Source organism: Melanerpes formicivorus, unplaced genomic scaffold, assembly GCF_026170545.1.
Source record: "Melanerpes formicivorus ecotype bairdi unplaced genomic scaffold, bMelFor1.0.p_v2 SCAF_27, whole genome shotgun sequence".
In the NCBI taxonomy this organism is placed as follows: domain Eukaryota; kingdom Metazoa; phylum Chordata; class Aves; order Piciformes; family Picidae; genus Melanerpes; species Melanerpes formicivorus.
The window spans coordinates 4021789-4044024 of NW_027142379.1; the positions used below are offsets into that span (position 1 = coordinate 4021789).

General features: G+C 40.1%; 2 protein-coding genes across 13 annotated transcripts in view; both read left to right on the top strand.

The window, feature by feature from the left end:
* BLTP1 (bridge-like lipid transfer protein family member 1) overlaps positions 1–9236 on the top strand; it is a 99631-nt gene extending 90395 nt beyond the window's left edge. For 7 of the 12 annotated variants that reach the window (XM_068153969.1, XM_068153974.1, XM_068153975.1 and 4 more), the window contains 12 exons: positions 4–141; positions 439–699; positions 1799–1949; positions 2216–2373; positions 2867–3059; positions 3220–3437; positions 4035–4286; positions 4877–5080; positions 5605–5799; positions 6122–6256; positions 7129–7294; positions 8338–9235. In XM_068153969.1, the coding sequence (XP_068010070.1) occupies positions 4–141; positions 439–699; positions 1799–1949; positions 2216–2373; positions 2867–3059; positions 3220–3437; positions 4035–4286; positions 4877–5080; positions 5605–5799; positions 6122–6256; positions 7129–7294; positions 8338–8554 (2288 nt within the window). In that variant the 3' untranslated portion in view covers positions 8555–9235. Of the gene's footprint in view, positions 1–3; positions 142–438; positions 700–1798; positions 1950–2215; positions 2374–2866; positions 3060–3219; positions 3438–4034; positions 4287–4876; positions 5081–5604; positions 5800–6121; positions 6257–7128; positions 7295–8337 lie in introns of all 12 variants that reach the window. The other 5 variants (XM_068153976.1, XM_068153979.1, XM_068153971.1 and 2 more) reach the window with 4 other exon arrangements.
* Positions 9237–9526: 290 nt separating this feature from the next.
* Positions 9527–20728, top strand: ADAD1 (adenosine deaminase domain containing 1). Its single transcript, XM_068154092.1, has 12 exons — positions 9527–9868; positions 10138–10323; positions 11490–11624; positions 11999–12148; positions 12820–12891; positions 13420–13545; positions 14369–14492; positions 14673–14843; positions 16178–16404; positions 17706–17943; positions 18440–18572; positions 19576–20728. Exons 2-12 carry the CDS (start codon positions 10140–10142, stop codon positions 19687–19689), a joined length of 1674 nt encoding a protein of 557 aa, XP_068010193.1. The 5' UTR covers positions 9527–9868; positions 10138–10139; the 3' UTR covers positions 19690–20728.
* Positions 20729–22236: the final 1508 nt, after the last annotated feature.

Sequence of the window (22236 nt, forward strand, 5' to 3'; positions counted from 1 at the left end):
CAGCTGTCTGTGATATAGGATCTGCTTCTTTTAAATATGATATGCGCCGACTCAGTGAGATTCTGGCCTTCCCAAGGGCTTGGTACAGGAGAAGCATTGCTAGGCGCCTTTTCCTAGGTGATCAGACAATAAATCTACCAGGTAAGACACTGCTTCTTCTTGTAGAAGGGGGTTAGAGCAGGAATATTTTAAGACTAGTTGTAAATATATTCTACTTTACTCCGTATGCAGTCAAATAAATTTAACAGAAAATTATAGAAAGAAGAAATGGAAATCTTTGGAAGTCGGTCAATGAATTATTGCAAGAGCCTATTTTGAGGAAGGCAGTACAAAGCCTTTAGTTGTGATGAAGAAAATATATTTTTGACAGTTTCCAAATACCATTAAAGAAAAATGAAATAATTTTTGTGCCTTTCATGTGCTGCTTTTTCTTTCTAGTAGCATCGGGTCCTGGAACTCCAGATTCGATTGAAGGGGTAAGCCAGCACCTTTCTCCTGAGTCATCACGGAAAGCATACTGCAGGACATGGGAGCAGCCCTGTCAGTCTGCTTCATTTACACACATGGCACAGTCACCTAATGTGTTTGGTGAACATAGTGCAAGCAACAGTATGTCCCCAGGGACAGCATCTCATAGCTTGAAGTCTCCAGCTGTTACAAGATCCAGGAGCGTGTCTGACTCTTCAGTGCCTCAGAGAGGTTAGTGGACAAGGATTTCCTCAGTTTTTTAAAGTATTTCCATGAGTACTGTGAAATAAGTATATCATTATTCTTTGTAGAAAACAACTATAAAATACTCCTTTTCACTGCAGCTTGGGGGTGGAGTCAATGGCATAGAGAGAGGAAAATGTCTGAAGTGGATGAATCCAGGGGTAGTTTGTTAGCATACTTTCTACAAATGTGAGGTTTCTTTACTAGAGCAGGAGCTGCTTAGCTGGGATTAGGGGAGTTCTACAGCTTAATTTGATCCCTTTGTCATCTTCTTGGCTCTCTAGTCACATCCAAGCAATTGCCAGGCTCTTAGCAGAGGGTCAGTATCGCAGCACATAGGTGAGGTCATTTAATTTTTGGATTCATACTAACAGATCTAAATAAGGGTAGCTTCCATATAAGAAATAAAGTAAGTTTTACTTTCTTCTGCTGTAAATATTACTGTATTTTATCCTAATAGCAGTGTAGCAGTGGCTGTGTGGAATATTTATGGTATTAGATACGGGAGGTTTAGAAGTGTGGTGTGTTATTTTAGTGTAGGAAAAATGTGAGAGAAGAAAAGACAGGTATTCTGTATGTTTGGAATGCAAGCATGAGGTTACATGTGGAAAGTTTTTATGAGAAAACACAGGTGGAGTAGCTTGTTGCTAGAAAATGCAATTTTGCATTGACTTTTAAGAGTATTGCCAGGAGTTTTTGTGAGAGGAAAATCCTGAGAGTTAAGATTCTGACTTGGCACTTGTGCAAATCACTGCTACATGACTATTCAAACACTAATAATTTTCTGAATACACTGCTACTTTTAAACAGCCCAGTAGTTTAAAATATTCTCATGCATGACTGTCTGGAAATGGAAAAAAAAATAATCTATTCAAGATACTAGTAAAAATAAATGTGTAAAATTCTATGAGAAGTAAAGCAACACACTGCAAATCCTCTGAGTCTCATTTATCCTTACTCATATTTTTGTGGTGCTCCTTAACTATGGTGTTAGCCTGCCATTTAGTGGTACTTGCAGTAGAAATATTCTGCCAGCATGTGAAATAATTTAATAATTTAATTTTTTTAATCTACTTTTTTTGTTTAGATGCTCTCTCAAAAACATCAACTCCATTTAATAAGTCAAGTAAAGCCGGAAGCCAGCAAGGAACACCATGGGAAACACTGGTTGTGTTTGCTATGAACCTCAAACAGTTAAACGTTCAAATGAATATGAGCAATGTAATGGGCAATACTACGTAAGTGTAAGACAAAATCAAGCCTATTTTAACAGATGGTGTTGATTTGGGGGCAAAACAATCCCATTTTCCCCACAGATTAACAGCCCTCAGTCTTCTAGCTTTAAAGGCCTAACTTTTTCAGTTTTGAATGGGAAAACCCTTCAAGAACAGTTGTAGCTGCTTGGTCCTGCAGTTACATATGGCCTAATATATAAATATAGATAGTTTTCAATTTCTCTTTTGCCAGCCTAGAAAAGTGGTGTCTATTTTCACCTCTGTTCTAGGTGGACCACCAGTGGTTTGAAAAGCCAAGGTCGTCTATCTGTGGGGAGTAGCAGAGATCGGGAAATTAGCATGTCTGTTGGTTTGGGAAGATCACAGCTGGACTCCAGAGGGGGAGTTGTTGGTGGTACCATAGATGTTAATACCCTGGAGATGGTGGGTAAGTTGGAAGGCTGTCAGTGAAAAAATGAAGAATATGCAGAGTGCCACATTTTGTGAACCTGCTGGTGTGAAGAACTTTGGATTCTTACTTGTGCATTCTGACTATGAAATGCACTTTGAATTGAAAAACTAGCCTCTGATCAGGGGCTGATTCAGGCTCAAGGTTGCTCTAAAATTGCATTACTTCGTTGTGCAACTCTTCAGCCCCCTTCATCTGTCTGGACAGATGGCAGCTTGAAAGATTTGCTAGCGTTGAGTGCCTCCTAGAATTTCACAAGAGCTTACAGTCTGGGAAATGCCAAACTGTTTTGCTTTGGAAAAAAGGCTGGGTGTTTGGAGCTCCACCAGAGCCATGATTTCCCCATGCCTTTGAAAGAAACCAGTGCTGTCTTAGTCCCTCTGTACCATGTGGATGGCATAAAAGTGATACCACTGAAAAAAAAACTATTTTCTTAATGCTATATTTCTGTATTGCTTTGATTCTATTTCAGCTCATATTTCTGAGCACCCAAACCAACAGCCCAGTCATAAAATTCAAATCACCATGGGTTCCACTGAAGCACGTGTTGATTATATGGGATCTAGTATCCTAATGGGAATCTTCAGTAATGCTGATCTTAAACTACAAGATGAATGGAAAATTAATCTGTACAATGCTTTGGACTCAAGCATGTCTGATAAAAGGTAAACTGCTTCCTGTGTTTTAAATGCATAATGTTTGAGAAGGTCAAATTCTGCCTGTATGGTTTCTGCTTTTTTTTTGTTTGGTTGGTTGGTTGGTTGGTTTTTTTTCTGAGTAGGAAATAAATTAATTGCTAATGTTCTTGTTGTTTTTAATATCTAGTGAGATATTTGTCCATGGAGACTTGAAATGGGATATCTTCCAAGTCATGATTTCAAGATCAACTACACCAGACCTAATAAAAATAGGAATGAAGCTCCAGGAGTTCTTTACTCAGCAGTTTGATACAAGCAAGCGAGCTTTGTCCACATGGGGACCTGTTCCTTATCTCCCTCCCAAGACAGTGGCCAACAACTTGGAGAGAAGCTCACATGAGCAATGTAAGTGGGACAAAAAAGGGTTAAAGTTGCAAAAATTCATTTGAGCAACTTTATACATGCAAGTATATCTATTAGACTTGAAATCAGTACACTGGCCTGTAGACTTCTTTGTTTAGATACTCTGTTAGAAACCTCAACTCCATTTAATACACCCGGGGTACAATAATGACCTAACTTATTTTCAGGTTTTAGTTAAAAATACATGGGTCTGTTTAAAAAATACAACATTCTTGAAGTTTTCAATATTTCAATAGACTTTTCAAAATAGTTTTCAAATTCTCTTTTGAGGTCTGTTTCACAAAACCCCTCACACATCTACCTTGAGTAGCAGTGGAAGCGTAATGTTCTTATTCTCAGTTTATCATGACTTGAGACTACAATTTGTCTGAACGAGTTGTTGATTTCCAAGTGTGCTTGTTCAGGGACTTTTAAGGTACAACCACCTTAGAACATAAAGATGAAACAATGTCAGTGAAATAGCTTAGACTATATAATTCATTATTCTATGTTTATTAAAAATATAAATATGGCAACAATCTTTCCTGTATCTTTCTGTTTCCTAAAGTTTCTTCCTGCTATTGCATGTTTACTTTCCAGTGTTGGATGCAGCCCATCATCGCCACTGGCCAGGAGTTTTGAAAGTGCTGTCTGGGTGCCATATATCCTTATTTCAGATGCCATTGCCAGAAGATGGAATGCAATTTGGAGGATCCATGAGCCTGCATGGAAATCATATGACACTGGCTTGTTTTCATGGGCCTAATTTCCGCTCAAAATCATGGGCCTTATTTCACCTCGAAGAACCCAATATTGCATTTTGGACAGAAGCCCAGAAAGTTTGGGAAGATGGTAATTTAAACTGTTCCTTCACATCCCTCAATTCCTTTACATATACTTATTTTTAATGTAGTTTTAAGAATGTATATTTTGTGTAAGAAGAAATCAAAGAAAAACTTACTTTCTTTAAAGTATGACTTATTTCCCAAAAATATATCACTTACCTAAAATAGTAATCGATTCCTTACGCATTTTTACCACAGCTTGCTTTATTTGTGGAATAATGCAAAGTACATCTGTATATACACTAGCTGTGTCCCTGCTAATATGCCTACAAGGTGGATTGTCTGCCCTGTTAATTGCATGTCTGTGTTTACGCAGTCCTTTGTTTTGATATGTTGAATTTTGATGGTCTTATTGCTTCTATTCATCTTCAGATTGAGATGTTTTCATTGTCTGGAAATGCTGACGATTTAATAGTTGTGTTGTTTGCAAGCTTTATGCCAGTTTTCATGCTGCTGGCAAATTAATCATTCATGCTAAATACCTGTATGAGGAGAGGAGAACTTGAGGAGAACTCAAGGAGAACTCCTACTCCCCTTACAAGCTTTTTTCCATTCTTTTTCTTCTCTTACCCTATGCTGCCCACACCTTCAACGCAGGTATCAGTGAACACTCCACATATATTGTACAAACCCTGGACTTTCATTTGGGCCATAACACCATGGTCACCAAACCCTGTGGAGCCCTTGAAAGCCCGATGGCGACAATCACAAAGATAACGAGGCGCCGCCATGAAAACCCTCCCCATGGAGTTGCCAGCGTGAAAGAGTGGTTCAATTATGTTACTGCCACAAGGAATGAAGGTTAGATTTATGTTTGTTAAGTTTGGGGGATTGGTTTGTTGCCAGGTGGTGCAGATTGTGCTGTTTAAAAGCTGCAAAATTCAAACTGGCTATAGGGAGAAGGGAATTTGAAATAATGGAAGCTGTCTTTTTGTTTTTTGAGAACCTTATGGCGAGCTGTGGAATGAAGCACAGCAACATGCTGAACAGCTGCAAGTGTTAGATTCTTTTCCAAACTGAGTAGTAAAGCAAAAATGTTCTTTTAGTGTACAGGAGGTCTATGTATCGGGCATTGCAGAAGTTCTAGTTTTTCCCTGTTTCACTGTATGCAAAAATAATTGTTTCATGTCAGTCACGATCTTGTAACATACAGATTCACAGAGTGCGTTGGGTTGGAACAGACCCTCGAAGGTCATCTTGTTCAACCCCCCTGCACTAAGCAGGGATACCTCCACCTAGATCAGGCTGCCCAGAGCCACATTGAGTCTGACCTTGAATGTCTCCAGACACAGGGCCTCAGCCAGAATTTCCTCTTTTCTGTGCAGAGCTAAACCTGCTTCGAAATGTTGATGCTAACAACCCAGAGAGCAGCACAACAGTGAAAAGCTCAAGTTTGCTAAGTGGCTTCAGGGGTGGCTCCAGTTACAACCATGAAACTGAAACCATCTTTGCATTGCCAAGGATGCAGCTGGATTTCAAATCTATTCATGTTCAGGAGCCTCAAGAGCCTTCATTACAAGGTGCAGTAAACTTTATTTGGTTTTTCTTGATCCCAAGCTGTTTCTCATAAATGAAGAATTAAATACAAAGCTTCCATGCTGTTAAGAGGATTTAATCTGAGAACTACTACAGATCTGCAAGAAAAGGATACCATTATCTCACAAAATGTAGAGAGAATTCTGTTGATAGACTGAAAATCTAGTGGTGGTTCATCTCTTCTGAGCCTCTGGTTCAGTAAAAGCAATGTTATTTTCAAGTGATCTGCATTCAGAATTCCATGTATGTTTACATAATCTGTATATACTTAGAAATGTGTTAATAACTATTTTTATCTGCCTGTAGATACAAGTGTTAAACCAAAGGTGGAATGCAGTGTTGTAACTGAATTTACAGACCACATTTGTGTAACTATGGATGCTGAATTGATTATGTTTCTGCATGACTTGGTATCTGCTTATCTAAAAGAAAAAGAGAAAGGTAAGTTAGTTATGAGGTAACACTCCCCTGACAATCTGCAGTCATCAGACTATTTAATAGTAAATATTTTCAAACATTTAAATTAAATTATTAAAAATTGAATTAAGAAAAAGGCATATCTTTTCTTCCATTGAAATAAAATGGAACAGTATTAAATGTTCTTGAAATCTGGACTTAACTGCTGTGAAATGGTAATTACCTCTTTTTCAATCACTGAGTGAAATTTAAACCTGTGATAACAAAACATTTTTTTCTGGGTTCTTTTAGACTGAAAGCCAAGAGGTATTTTGGCAGTTCTCAAAAAAGTGCAACATTGGTAGGGAAATACTTGAGCTGATTTTAAGTCACCTCCTGCAGGACTGGAGGCAGAGTAGCTGCACGTGAACCTTGGAGTATCACTACACTGACACACCACTACTGTGCAGGGAACTGTGCTTGGATCTCTGCCTGGCACTTTGCAATGAGGCGTAGGTTCAAAACCAATTGCATCATCCCCAACACAGCACCTAAGTGTAGCATGCTGTAGATAACAGATACACTCCTGGATTTCTCTTCCTTCTTTACTACTGAGCTTGTGCTAGTTACTCTGAGTAAATCTTGCTCCTGAATTAGAAAGAATGTGGATGCTTTGGGCTGACAAAGAGAAGGAGAGTTCCCACACTGCAGTATTATCCAGTGTCTATTATTAAGATGTTTTTTACTAGCAGTTGATTCAAACCAAAACCATTTGCTGGAAATTCTACAAAACTGAAACACAAGGTGATTCTCTCTTTGAGAGTTGTGCTTTTACTTTCTTTTAATGATGTACAAAGAGAATTCAAGTGAGATGCTCATAAGTGACTGCTCTGGGGGTCTTCCTCTCCCTTCTGTAGCAATTTTTCCTCCTCGCATTTTGGCTGCTCGTCCGGGCCAGAAAAACTCCGTTGGTGCTCTCGAGGACAGCTCCACTGACAAGGAGGCAGAGGAAAGCATTTCTTACACTACAGTTGACTGGAGAGAATTTATGTGCAATACTTGGCATTTGGAACCCACCCTCAGGTAACAAGCTGGCTTCTCTGCAATGTTTCTAGCTATGCATTTTTCATTTTATCTGTATTTAGAGTTTTCCATGCTGATGCTGTTCAGCTCCAAAGAGGATCAATCATATGGGTGCTATTAGAGATACACCTTTGACTGTTAGTGCTCCTAGAAAAGATACCTGCTGCAGCACAGGATAAAAGCTGGATAATGCAACTATCTATTGTAATGTCACAGAATCACTTAGCTTGGAAAGACTTTAAGATCACGGAGTCCAACTGTTAATCCAGCACTGCCAAGTAATCCATCACTAAACCATGTCACTAAGCACCACATCTACATGTCATCAGGGATGGTGATCACTTATATTCTAGATTAGATAGATGCTCTTGGAGACTTTTCAGAATTAGGGTACAGTAAAATTAAACTCATTAAGGATATCAGATTATTGTGTTTCACTCTGTACTACAACAGTCCATTCACTTTCTTGCCATACAGTTTTTCATCTTGCAGTTCTACACTTTAGCATTCCAGTTAAGCAGTTTAGCATTTTTTAGGCAGTTACCATAAAATAAAAAAGCACTATATGCTAGTTGCTATATGGCAATTTAAACTTAGAAGAAAATAATGGTGTGTGTATAGCAGCTCATGGCTCTCACTGCACACTTCTAATCACTGAAAATTACTTTCCTCCATGTTTGTGTTTCAACCTCTGCTGACACTGTTGGAGCACCTCAGTGTTCATGGACATTATCGAAACCCCTCATCCACCCACACCAAACAAATTGGGACAGTTGGCATTTTGTGTTAGCAGTAACATTTAATTTAAACACGACCTGGAGGTAGCCCAGTCTGGGGGTTTTGCCTCCTTGAGCATCCTCTTCCTTTGAGAGAATGTCCCACTGGTCATCTTCATCTTATCTGTGTAAATTAAGTTTGAAGCAATGCCTCTTGACCTTAAATTGGTCAGAAATAAGAGTGGTAAAAATGGCTGTTTATGCAAACACCAATTATTGTGTTTATATATTTGAGATTGAGTCTCCTATAATTTTATTTTTTTTTAGATTAATATCCTGGACTGGGAGAAAAATTGACCCTGTTGGTGTTGACTACATTCTCCAAAAGCTGGGCTTTCACCATGCAAGGACTACTATTCCTAAGTGGCTGCAGCGTGGTGTCATGGATCCTTTGGACAAAGTTTTGTCTGTCCTTATAAAGAAACTTGGTACTGCACTACAGGATGAGAAGGAGAAGAAAGGAAAGGACAAAGAAGAATACTAAAAGTATAATGTGACAACTGTAATTGTTTGATTTTATCAAAGTGTTTTATTATAAGAATTTAAATATGGTTTAAAGAGAAACCTAACAGCTTTTTGCTACTCTATTTAAAACTTACATTGTGAGTAACTGTTTACTGTGGTACATGATACCATTCTGTATTTGAAGTTATTGCATGATGATGACCAATGTATATTCTGTGAAGGAATATCTGGAACACTGTAAATCTGCTCCTCAGAGTCCACTGTTTTATTATGTGCAATATTATTCCTGCATCTTTAAAATACTTGCAGATTAACTGTGAATTTTCATAAACTTTATTTGCCATAACATGAAACCCCTCATTGATGTGACTGGTAAATTGATTTGTTTATTGTAGACTTGTGTAAATTATATATATATATAACTTATGAAACTGTGATTGCCTTAGTGCTAAAAATCATTAAGTTTATTACACTTGTAATAAAATTTAACTACTGTACAGGGCTTTTTTTTTCGGTTGCTCAACTTTCTTGATTAAAAAGAAAAAAAAAAAAAAGAAGGAGGTGTTTTCAGTGTAACTTTGCATCGAGTATCATTTAAGGGAGGTGACGCCGAGAACCGGCAGCTGGAAACAAGCCGAGGGGTCGCCCCAGCTGCCTGAAGGGAGTAAACTGTCCGGGGTGCTTCGCCGGCCCCACTCCCTGTGTCCTCCTGCCTGGAGGAGGTCACGGAGCAGCTGCCCCCAGCGGGTCCCGCTCGCTGGTCCAGGCCTGGGCCGCCCGTGGCCCCTTCCGATACTGGTCTGCGCCGGCGGGAAGCCGCCCGCACGAGGGAGGCACTGGGCTGGCCGCGGCTTGCGCCAGGATGAGGCGCGCGCGCTTTCCTCCCCTCACGCCTCAGCCGCACGTGGCGGGCGGCAGAGGAGCTGCGAGGCGGAATCTGCCTCCAACACGAAATGGCGGCGCCGCGTACCGCCCCTCTCAGCCGCAAAACGCTAGGTACTGCGAGACCTGCCGTGTGAGCAAACGGGCTTTGAAGCTCCGGTGGATCTCATCCGCCGAAGCCCGCCCCTCAGGGCTCCCCGCGGTGGTGGGTAGTCCCGGGCAGGGCCCCGCCTCGTCCCGCTTTTCACTTAGGCGGGTTTCAGGTGCGCGTGCTCTGTTAGCGCTTCGGCAGCGGGAGGGCCGAGCCCTGCAGCTCTGGGTCTTCTCGTAGCACAAGAGGAGGGAAGGCCACGTGCTAAAGCTTTTAACTCCAGCTTTGGCTCGGTCGTGGAAACTTGGAGAGGAATCAGCTTTGCAGCTCTACCTTTTGCTTTGCTCCTGAAAGAGCCAGGTAGTAAGTTGTCCTTGGAGCTGGCTGTGAGGGGAGGTGCAGAGCCACACGAAGTCTTGCTTTAAAGCATGGTTAACAGGAGAAGCGGGGTTGAATTTCCGTGCTGGCTAGGGAAGGGGAGAGGTTGAAGGGATGCCGAGTCTGTGTTCTTTTGTCTGGGTTCTGGAAGCAGAGTGCGAGTTGCCTGTAGTGCTCTTGTCAAATAGCATGACTGAGTAGTTTGCAGTGTGTCTCTAACATTGCCTGTGTTTACTGTTGAGTTTACGTAGAAATGACTAGTAGCAATGGCTGGTTTAAGAGGCCTGGAAAACCTGCCTTTGACCCCATGCAAAAGACGACTTTGCCAGCTTGGACTCCTAGGAGGCCGCCCTTAAAGAAGTCACAGTCTTGGACTGTAAGGCCAAAACTTCCACCTTCGAAGAGCTGGGGTGCACCAGAAGTGACACAAAATCCAGGTATAGTTTTCAGTTTACACATTGAGATTAGCTATTGAAATACTAGTGTTAATGCTACTGAAAGTAACCTTTATGTTGTTCTGTTTTTTGAAAGATTACAACCCTCTGTTCTTATTGCTGTGTTTTCTTAAATGACTTTGATAGCATCTGCTTGATTTTGTTCTTCATCTTATGGCCTTTCATACTGGAAGTTTGTTAGAGATTGAGACTTGGAGATAAGTTTATTGTCGTTTTTCTTAGCTGGGAGATACTTGTGCTTGACTATATGGTAACCCTGAAGCTGAACATTCCATCTATCCTAGAGCTGATACAGAGAAAAAAAACGTGTTTTTTTTTTCTATTAAATGCAAAAGAACACATGATTCCCAGAAGCAGAATCTGCAGGAAATGGTCAGTGATTATTTTATGACAATTGTCCACATAGAGCATGGTCCTTGAAAGAGTGGCTTTTGGATGAAACTCCCAAGCGTGGATTTGCCTCTGGATAATGTCTCAAAATTTATATGTATCTTATGAAACAACGAATTTGCTTCACATAACCGTCTGAAAAGCATGAGGGCTCTATGCTAGGACAAATGAGATATCCACCCACTTACTCTCACAGTTCTGAATGTGGTTAATTGTGGTGGTGGAGGGGACCTTTGGGGTCAGGGTGGATGTGCAGTGCATCTCTCCCCATCTTCTGTCCTGGCTACCTCAGCCGGAGCTGCTGTCTCTATTCAGCTGTTTCACGGCCAAGTTTCTTCGAGTTAATGAGGTTTACAATAGTGTGTGTGGTTGCTAAAACTTTCATAGTGCCTTGTGACAGGGAATTCTGCTGCTTCATAGTTCTGTGTGAAAAACCACAGGCTCCATTGTTTTGATTGTGCTATCAGCATCTTTAATTTGATTGCTGGTTTGGAAGGGAGGGGAGTGTTGCATTTACATGTAGTATTTGTATTTGGAGGTTAATAGATTTAGTACTTAAACTAAAAGCTTTGATAGATTTGAAAGAGGAAGCACACACCGTAATTGCTAATACTGGTCATTTATGATTCAGAACAAAGAAGTATTACTCTAGAGTGAAAAAATATGCTTTTTGATCTTTTAAAAAGCAAGTAGATCTAAACTACTGGAAGACTATTCTGTTAATTTTGTTTCATAAACTTTTCTTTCGTTATTATCAGCAATTCCTTCAAAGGAAGACCTGGCAGAGTTCACTGCAAGATATGAACAGGGAGCAATAAACGCAGTGTCTGCTTTATATCAGTTTGCACAAATGCACCAGGCACAGCTTGAATTTAGAGAAGCTAATGTGGCAGGTAAACACTTCTTTTCTTAAACAAAATATTTGCTTATCCTTGAGGTGATCTGACTTTTTTGCAGTTAGTATTGATGTTACTTACAGCAGTGAATATTTTACTGTGTTGCTTTTTGGCTGCCCTTTTATTGCTTATACAGCTGTGACTCAACGAGTTACTACAGAATTTGATCAAGATGAATTCTATAAGATTCAGGATACTACCAGAACTTTGTGAAAGGTGCATGAAGTGAAAGCCACCACAATTTTTGTGGAAGTGGAAAGTTTGAGTTGTGTTTAGCTAAAATTGTTCAAGTTAATAGAAGTATATAAAGCTATGAATAAAAGTACCTTAAAATAATGTTACTAATTGCTTGTTATTTTTGTCCTTTAAAGGCAATGTCATAAGGCCTTACTTTGCCATTTGTGCTGTGATAGATGGAATTTCCTACAAGATAGGAAAGGGGAAAAACAAGAAGGAATCTAAATTAAATGCAGCTAAACTGGCTCTTGATGAGCTGCTTAGCCTGAAGCCTGAAGAGTCAGGTAAATACCATGGCAACACCTAAGGAGAACTTGAAAAGTTTGGCTTAAAGGTTTCCTGTGCAGAATCATAGTATCATTCAGGGTTGGAAGGGACCACAAGGATCATCTAGTTCCAACCCCTCTGCCATGGGCAGGGACACCCCACACTAGATCAGCCTGGCTAGAGCCCCATCCAGCCTGGTCTTAAACACCCCTGGGTAGTTTCATGGTATGCTTCTTTATCAGGGCCTCTGTCAGTTTCTTGACTCCTTTGGGCAGAGCTATTTGCTGTATAGATCTAAAATGGTTTTGTTGGGGTTTGGTTTGGTTTGGGTTTGGTTTTTTTGCATCTGTTTGTGGCACAGAACAGAATACTGAAGGAATAAATGTATTTGTTGCTGTTGCACTTGATTTACTGCTTACTAGGCAGCAGCAATAGGAAGTTGATCCTAAGTGGTTTGTAGTTTTTATGACTAAAAGGTTTCAACACTGAGTTATTACTTTAAAAATAATTGGTTACCATAGCATTTATCATCTCTTAAGGGTTGCTGCCTAAATAGTTCTGTTGAATTGAATTGAAAATGGGATCATTCATAAGATAACTAGTAACTGAACTAGATGGAAAGGGGGTGAGATCTGTCTTTTGAAATTTGTAATGCCCATGCCAGTTTGAAATAATGTTGTGTTCTTAGGTCCTTCTGGTATTCCTGCTGAGCCCCAGACACAAACAGCAAATATTGTTCGTGTTTCAAGGATTGATTGTGGTAAGGAATAGTCTTGGCTTTCTCTATTGATTCAAATTGCCCAGAAAATGCTTGGGGTTTCCCTTCTTTTTTTCTTCCTTTTTAAAAAATTCTTTTCATACATTTAGTGATTATTCTATGAAGTTGCTGTGGTTTAACATCATCTTTTTGAAGAATGCTGTGAGAATGTGTCACTGAAGTAGGCAGTTGACCATCAGTTCTACTCTTTAAACTGCCGGAGTTTAGGTGATGAATTGCTGACAGAAGTAGAAACACTGATTTCTTTCCTTACTTGAAACGCTGTATGGAGTAGGTGATCAGACTTGGTTAATATCCCAGATTTATCATCATGAATATTAAGCCTAAAGTATTGAGATATTCTTGCCCTTTATTTTTTCATGTCCATCCTGGTAGTCTTCAGAATCCCAAAAGTGGGTGTTGATAGTGTTTTTACCATGTGTTTAGATCTCTCTTTTGACAAGTGGTTGATGATACCTGTTCCCTGCCCCTACCAGTTAGTGTTTTGCTGACTTTTATTGTTTTATTTAGAAGGAGGACAGTTTATATATCAAAAACTTTCACAAACACTTGAAGAAGTATTTAACAGCCTGACTGCCAACCATCCTGAGTACCATAGTTTGGGAAGTTCACTGGCTGCCTTCATCTTTAAAAAAGGCAAGTCTGTTTTGATGGAGTATTGGGGGGTGAAAAAGCTGGGCTGTTGGTGTTCCCAGAGAGCATGATTAAGGCCTTTCTGATCTGGTAGGTAAATGTAAATGGCAGCGTGGTTCTGCTATAGTCGTGCAAATACTCAAGACCTACATGAGAAGAGTTGTCCAGTGAGGGTGCATACGCCCTGAAGGAAACTGAAGCCTGTGGAGAAGAGCCTGCACTGGAGCAGATTTTCTAGCACAACCTGTGTCCCTGGGGGTGACCTCCTTGCATGACTTCATTTTGCAGAAAGGACTCACACTGGAGCAGTTCATGAAGAACTGCAGTCAGTGGGCAGGACCCAGGCTGGAGGGATTTATGAGGGACTGTATTGTCTGTGAGAGACCCCACTTTGTAGGAGGGAGCAGCATAGACAAAGTGTTAGGAGCTGATGCTTTCCTATGCCCCTGGTGTCACTTGGACAGGGAAGTGAGAAGAGTTGGGAGTGAAGTTCATCCTTGGAAGAAGGTGGGGTAGAGAAAAGTTGGGTTTAGGTTTGGTTTTATTTCTTACTATCCTATGCTAATTGGTAGTAAATGATTTCTTTCCCAAGTTGAGCCTGTTTTGCACACAGTGGCAAATGGCAGGTGATCTCCTTGTCCTTGTCTTGACCTACAGACTTTTTCATTTTGTATTTTTATAGCATTGGTTACTTAGGAAGAGGCTTAAGATTATCAAGTCTAACTTGCTGGGGAAGAGGGGCTGTGAGAGAGCAGCTTGGTGGGCACCTGGCAATGGCACAAAGTTAAGCCACCACAATTGTGAAAATAAATGCTTGCTTTTTTAGGTGGAGAGTATGATGTTGTAGCCCTAGGAGCAGGAGAATGTAATTACAGTCAGTACTTTCAGCGTTCTGGAAGAGTGTTGCACGACAGCCATGCCATTATTGCTGCAAGGCGTTCTCTGCTCAGGTGAGAATGTGTGTGTTTTGTTACCAGTACTCCTGTAGCCTCAGTTCTGTTTTTGCAAATGTGGATGTAAGAGCACTTGCATTTTGTAGTTAGTACCTTCAGATAATGAATTGAAGGGGAATGTCCCTGTATTTGTAAACAAAGTAGTGTTTTTCACATCTACTTAACACTTTCTTTTAGGTATTTCTATAGACATCTTTTGCTGTTCTATAATGAAAATCCAGCGAGGGCAGAGAAATCCATATTTTGCACAGCACCAGGCTCGAATCTCCTTACCCTTAAACAAAATACAACTCTCTTTCTCTACATGAATCAGCTTCCAAAAGGAACCGCTCGGTTAAAATCGGAGCCGTGAGTATCTTGGTGTTTCCAGAGATGATGTGGTAGATGATTAATTTGTTTGCAGCAACAAACCTGTGAGTGTAGAAAATAAGCATTGTCTCATGTTTCTGAGGTTGAGGGGAGGAGGCTGTTCTGAACTGTTCCAGTGATTTGGAGACATTAATGCTCTAGGTGGTAGAGATGAGTGTGTGAGATACAGCTCAAGATGATGATGCAAGATCTTTTACATGGGATGTCGCTTTAGGGCAATGCTTTGTTTATGACACATCTGCTTACCTGTTAGTTTCCTTCCCAAAATACTAATAAATCATTGATTTAACCAGTGAGCAGGTTGCCTAACATCATCCTTTGCACCACAGGACTGGAGTATAAGCCCGCTTGAATTTTTCCAACTATAGACTACTGCTTTGCTTTGTAGGAAAAAAGTTAATGAGAAAGACTCCATGTGATGAATTCCTGTGCTTATTTTTATACTTACTTCTGTGGAATTTCTGGGTATTTCTTTTTGAATATTTCAAACATTTAACAACCACAGCCACTGGTTTGCCAGTGTCCTTTTGTGCCCCTTAACAGTGGTGCAGTGGTATAAATGTCCCTGCAAGTCATACAGCTGTAGCTTTTTCATTATATACAAAGCTACTTACATATTGTGTTTGGGATGTTTGGAAGGCACAGTTGTGAGCTGGAGGTCACAGCCAGTTCATTGCAAGTTGGGCTGACTGGGACAGCCTTTTCTGTTAGAGCCAGCACCAGGACAAGGGGGCATAGTCTCAAGCTGCGCCAGGGGAGGTTTAGACTCCAGATGAGGAGAAAGTTCTTCACCGAGCGAGTTGTTCATCATTGGAATGTGCTGTCCAGGGAGGTGGTTGAGTCACTGTCCCTGGAGGTGTTCAAGAGGAGATTGGACGTGGCACTTGGTGCCGTGGTCTAGTCATGAGGTCTGTGTTGATAGGTTGGACTCGATGATCTTTGAGGTAATTTCCAACCTTAGTTATACTGTGATACAGTAACTTCAGAAGGGGTTCAGTTGCTTCCAGTGTTGTAGCCTTCTCTTCCAAGGAAGTAGTTGGTGAGACTGGATGCAGTCTGTAATCTACTCTATAACAGTTGACAGACATAAAATTCAGAGCTTTTTGTTCCTTCTGTACTTTGAGACAAACTCTAGGAAATATTTTCTTCTAAGACAGCATGTCAGTTGAGCACCTGAATGTGATGTCTCTAAAATGTACAAATATTGAATGTAATGTAAGATCCAGATGCTGTTTTCTGAGAAAGTGTTGGATACCACTTTGCAGTCATCTCTAAGTAGAATACTTTCTCACATTTTTCTTGTCTTATTTCAGACCTCTCAAACCACATTCTCTGTCTGCCTACGAAAAAAATGAAGAACTGAGTCTCCATGTTGTTGTAGAAGGCAAGACTTACCTAGCTGTGTGCTGTCCACCTGAAACTATTAAAGTGACCAGTATGTCAGCTAGTGACAAATTAACTAAGTGGGAAGTGGTTGGAGTTCAGGGAGCGTTACTGAGTCACTTCATTGAACCAGTGTACATCAGCAGTATTCTTGTAGGTAAGCCTAACCCAAATTCCAGTGGGGATTTTGGTGTGCTTTTGTATTCCAATTTGATTACATTTTTTTAAACTATGGACTAAACCAAGGTGGTTCTTTAAAGAAATACAGTGTTGTCTGAAAAGATAGAAAATGTGAATATTTCTTTTTCATTCATCTTTGAAATGCCCTAGTGTAAAACTCAGTCTTGTCTTCTGACATTTTGGGTTTATTTTAACTTGCCAAATTCTTTCCTTTACGATGTACTAGAGTAACAGAAGAAATTCAGCACTGTTTTGTAACAAACTAAACTTCAGATACTGAGAAAATACCAAGTGTGACAAATACTGTGTTAACTGTTCAGTCAGGTATGGTGACTTTAAGTGGCAATGTTAGTCACCTAACCGTAGAGTGAAGCAGTGTTGGAAAAGCTGCCAATATCTGACTGAAAATTCCCAGTTTCCCCCCAGGTGTCTTACTGTGTTGTGTCCACAGTCTGTGGCTCCCTTGCCTTTGTATTGGTTTATGCAAATTGATGTTTTGTTGATGGCTAGGGATTACTGAGGGGATAGTGAATTCTCAGGATTTTGTGGGTATCAGGGAGACCAAACTGTCACTGCAACTCCAATAGCTGTTATCTGTGTGGTGGAATTAGGTTAATGGGTATTACTGTGAAGGTTTTCAGGTGCTGCTGCTTCTCACTATTTGTACTTGCTACACACTGAGTTCCCCAAGGGCTGAAGATGCAGTAGCTTTCCTACACAGAAAAAGGTTCTTGAAGTGCTTCAAAAGATTTTGCAAGAGTTGTTGAATGTCTTCCTGTTGTTTCTGGAGAAGTCTGGGCACCTGTGAATTGATTAAAAATTTCTGATATGCTCACTTAAGTGGTATATAAAATAAACATGATCTGTAGTATGTTGCCCTTTTATTTAGTAGAAATTGTAAGACCCTTCCTTGACATACAGTGGGCCAAAATGCACCTATTTAAGTAGGCAGTCAGAAGTACCACTGAATGTGGAGTAACTCAGGCAAACTCCATAGTGTGTTTTCTCATTTAAGACATTAAATTTAAACAGTTTGGTGAAGAAAAATTGTTCCAGAAAGCAGGTATCTGATGAAGATAAGGATGCCTCTGGAGAAGTTGGGAATTAATTTTATTTCTGTGAGCTGAATATCGAAACTGATGTTTCCAAACATGAATTTAGTGCAGAAAAGTGAGTAGAATGTAGTCCAATGGGAACACCTATGTTCTTAGTTGTCTTTCTGTTTTTCTTTTTTAGTGTGATGAACTTTGTATGAGATTGATTTGGTTTTTTTAATAGGAAATGGAAATTGCAAGGATACAAAAGGGCTGGAAATAGCTATAAACCAGCGTGTCGATGATGCACTTCTATCAGAGCTTCCTATGCCTTACCTGGTCAACAGATCTCACATTCAATTGGTGAACACTGCACAGCCAATGCAGACAGAATTTCAATGGGAGTCTCTTGGTTTGAACTGGTCGTTGTCAGATCCATCACTGGAGGTTGTGGATGGGTTGACTGGAAAAACCATTGAAAGGTTAGAATTAGTTTTTATGATGTTGGAAGTCATGGTTAGCTTTACTGTTCTGTGCCTGTTCATGGGAGTATTTTCTAAGCTATATGTGGAAGCCCCAGTATTATCCAATGAGGGATTCTTTCTTCTGTTAGGTGAATGCAGTCTATGATTAGTTATGTTTTAAGAGATCTTGTAACTTTACAGTGAAATACCTTGATAAGAAATCAAATAGCTTTTGAATCAACATCTTTATTCCAATTGTATGTTGTAGTGAGTGTTTTAGTTTAGCAGTACATAAAGCATAGCAGCATAGTTCAGATGAATTCCATCTTGAAAAATGCATTTGGTTGCCTTGTTGAAATACAGCTGCTGATTTACATTAATTTACATTTACTTATTGAAAGGAGTAGTATCATATTTGTGTGGCAGTAGAGGATGAAAAAATCCTCTATTGATGAAAGCAACATAGCTGCAATATATGTGGTAGTGAGCTTTATTTGTTTTATTTTGACTGTAGTTCACCATTCAAAAGTGGCACTTCCATGGCAAGTCGCCTTTGCAAGGCAGCCATGTTCAGTCGTTTCAGAGCGCTTGCTAAGGAAGCAGAACGGAATGATTTGCTTCAAGTTGCAACGTACCATGAAGCCAAGGTGAGCTGGTACAGGGGAGGAAATTTTAGTAAGGAGTCTCTTCATGGCTACTCTCAAAGCTAATTTGATATCAGGGATGACTTTCTTTTTTGCAAAAGACTTCTCCTCAACAACTGGATCTCCTTTATTGCCTATAATCTTCACCTAACAAGGTCAGAAATTAGAGGTTTCAAATGAAATTTGTCTACTGAATTAATCTTGGAAAAGCTTCTCTGAAAATCTGCCGTGTGTCTGCATTTGGAGGTTACTGGCCATTTTCCTCACATAAGATAGTTTTATATAAACAAGGTTAGGGATTTTCTGTTCATAAGTTCATTTTCAGTCTTATATTTGTTTCATACTTAGTAAATATCTTTTTACTACAGTGTACTCCTCTGGAAGGATTCTTGTATTGTAGAGGAGTAGAAAGTGGGAATGGTTTATTGGAACAAAGGCATTCACTCCCAGGCTTTCCTTTGCGGTATAAAGATACAGAGAAATCACTTAAAGGAGCTGCTGTGATTCTTCAATTCCTGTAAACACAGTTAACTCACTTCTGTCTGTATTTGGAAATACATAAGGTCTTACTTCTCAGTACTCTTCCATGTTTTTCTTCTTTAGAGATGAATTTTATTTCCCAAATGGCTGTGAAATGGAGGCTTTTATAAAGTACCTGTCTGGTTTGTTTGTTTTGACTGTTGAACGTGTTCACCACAAGTTTAGGTCTGCATTGACTGAGACCAAATGTTTATTTTCGTTGTAAAGATATTGCTGGAACGGAAAAGATACAGAAAAAGAATAATGTTTAACAGAACAGTTCTGTCATCCCAATTTAAAGACAATGGTTTTTTTAAACTCTTCAGCACTTTTCTTTCACTGTCAGCAACATAGGGAGCTGTAAGATTTGTAGTTGCCTTTTCTGCAAGGTTTGTGTTTATGCATAATGTATGCTGGTGGTGAAAAATACAGATATGTAACCATAATTCTTGAGCTGTTTCAAGACATGTCTTTTTCTTTTTTTCAGATTCAGTCCAAGTTGTACCAAAGAGCTAAACACTTAGTACAGCATTCCTTGGAGCAACATAATTATGGATCCTGGATTGTGAAGCTTCCATGTATTGAACAGTTCAGTAACTGAGTGAGAGGTGGACTGTCAAGTCAGTTTGGATAATTTCTCTAATTCTGGTTAATGTTCAATTGTAGGATTTATATTGGCAGCAGGAAAATCATCCCAGTCCTGCTGCTTGTCAATTTAAGTGCAGTTATTGAACCATCTGTAGCAGTTCAGTCTTTTCCAAAAGTTGATTCTTCCTCAGGGGAGTACCCAACAGCCTTCCAAATCCCTGATGTCATTTGATATCTTCTCCCTTGCTACCAACCTCCACATACCATGGATGTACTAATGTTTTGGGGTTTTTTGTTAGTTTCAAGATTACACTGTGTTGATTTTCTTCTTTTCCCTTGCCTTTTTCACACCTGTCTTTAAAAAGAAATAATTGATAAAAGATGGTTTAGTTAGACTCTGCACCCAAAGACTGCTTTATCACCCTACTGACAAGTCCTGCCCAAATTGCCTGTGTAATCTGCCTGTCAAGAGGGAAGTTGCTTTGTTGTAAGTTGTGGTAAGAATATGGTAAAGTTATCGTAATGTTCTGAAGGATGTTGTTCAGTACCATATTGGGGTTTTGTGTGCTGTTGTGAAGCACAAGTGCATTTCAGCCGCTTTCGTCCTGTTCCTTGGGTTTTGTATATGAGGCAGTCTGGGAAGCTGTTCCATCATGTTCTCATACATTGATTATAGTGTAGTGCTGTGATGGTGCTTGCTCTTAAAACAAGAAGCTGAAACACTTTTCTGGCATTTGTTTGTCCTTTAATCTGTTTTTTTAACTAGTACATTGAGGTTTTTATTAGAGCTGAGTTTAGGCTGATTTTCAAGTTGCAAAACTCCCTGACATGTTGTCCTTGACATTTTCTTTGTCTTCTGCTGTTTTCTGTTGCTATGTTTTAACTTGCGGAGATGGGAAGTGGTGTTTGGTTGTCTTCTTGTGGCGCATACTCCACATAGTTTGCTCCCTGTAATGTTTGCTTTGTAAGAATGCTCAAGAATGGCCATCCTATTTCAGCCTAGAGCATGGTCTTGCCTTTTGTTCAGGGGTATTAAAACATCAATAAATTTCCTTCACAGTGTGTTAGCATCTTTCACACTTCTGGGCCATTTTTCCACATGGACTTAGACTTTTGCTGACACATCATCCCACAGTGTTTTCTGCAGTAAAGACTTAAATATGTACAAGTAACTGAGATATTTTTTGTTTTGTGTGCACTTCGGCCATGTTATTAATTGAATAGTAGCAAAAACACCTGTGGAACTTGGGTTCTTTCCTGGGAGAGAGGTGCTGTGGTGAAAAATGTGTGTTGTGCTGGGCACATCCTGTGTTAACACAGCCTGCTCTCACAAGTCCCTCTCCCCCCTACACAGATGTGGAGTGTTGCTGGGGGAAGTAACACAAAAAAACTGGGTTGAGCTAAGTAAAGAGTTTATCTGGAAATACTCCAATCCACAATTACCCTAGCCCATTGACAGAAGAATGCAGCAAAATCCAGCAGCAGAAGCCAGTGACCCCCCCTTACACCTTCTCCCCCACAACCCACATCCTGCCCTGGCAAAAAAGACCAGCAACTCAAAAACATAGTAACTGGAGGCAGCAGCCCTAATAGAAAGCTTCTGGTGTTACAATCTGAACTTCAAGCCCCATGGTACTTTGCTTCAGGCAGCACTTTGATTTTGAAGTTGGCATGATGGCAGTGTGGTACTGAGTACCAGCAGACTCAACACCAAGACATTCTCCACTCCTTATTTTTTTACCATCTATGTCATGCCCAGCAGTTACCATCACACACTGTACAGCATTTGCTGTCCTTTCTCACTCGTAATGAGATGTCTTATGGTACACAGAAGACTTCTCGCTTCAGATGCTCTGGAGCTTCACTGTTCCAGCACAGTCTGGATCAGTCCAAATGGTGGAGCTGTTCCACACCTGGGGCAGTTAATTCCAGTGTCTCCTTCCACCCCTCCAAGTGAAAGCAAACTGGGGCTTGCATTCCAGTGCTCTGCTTCCAATGCATCCAACTGAGGGAATCCTCTTGTCACACCAGTAATACAGATGGGTTGCAGTCCTTGTAGTTTGATGGCATCAGAGTGCACTGTGAACCTACATCTACTAAAGCTTTATACTCTAGCTTCCTGTACCAAGTTTTTTGGACACAGTGTGAGGGGGAGCCCACCAAGTGTTAAGGTCTCTACAGGTTTGCCTCTACAAGTTAGTGTCACTGCTAGGCAATCTCAGCCTTACTTGATCTTACTGTGGTGGTCACTTAGGTATGGGTGGTCCTGCAAGATTCTGCATGCAAGAATTCCTCTGTGGTTGTCAGTACTAGTTAGAATCTGTCAGTAAAATTCACATCTTTCTTACATTCTTGTAGATGTTTTTCAGACTAGTCTCTTTTTTATCTGATAGGCTCAGTACTTCCTATATCTTTATATAATGTTTCATTTTGTGTGAAGAAGGTTTCATTCTTGGATGCTGCTGGTAAGATTTTATGGAGAAGGAATCAATGTGAAGAGAAGCATTCTTCAGAAATTGACAAGGTAGAACTTTTACAAGTAGATTTCGTGCCTGCTTTC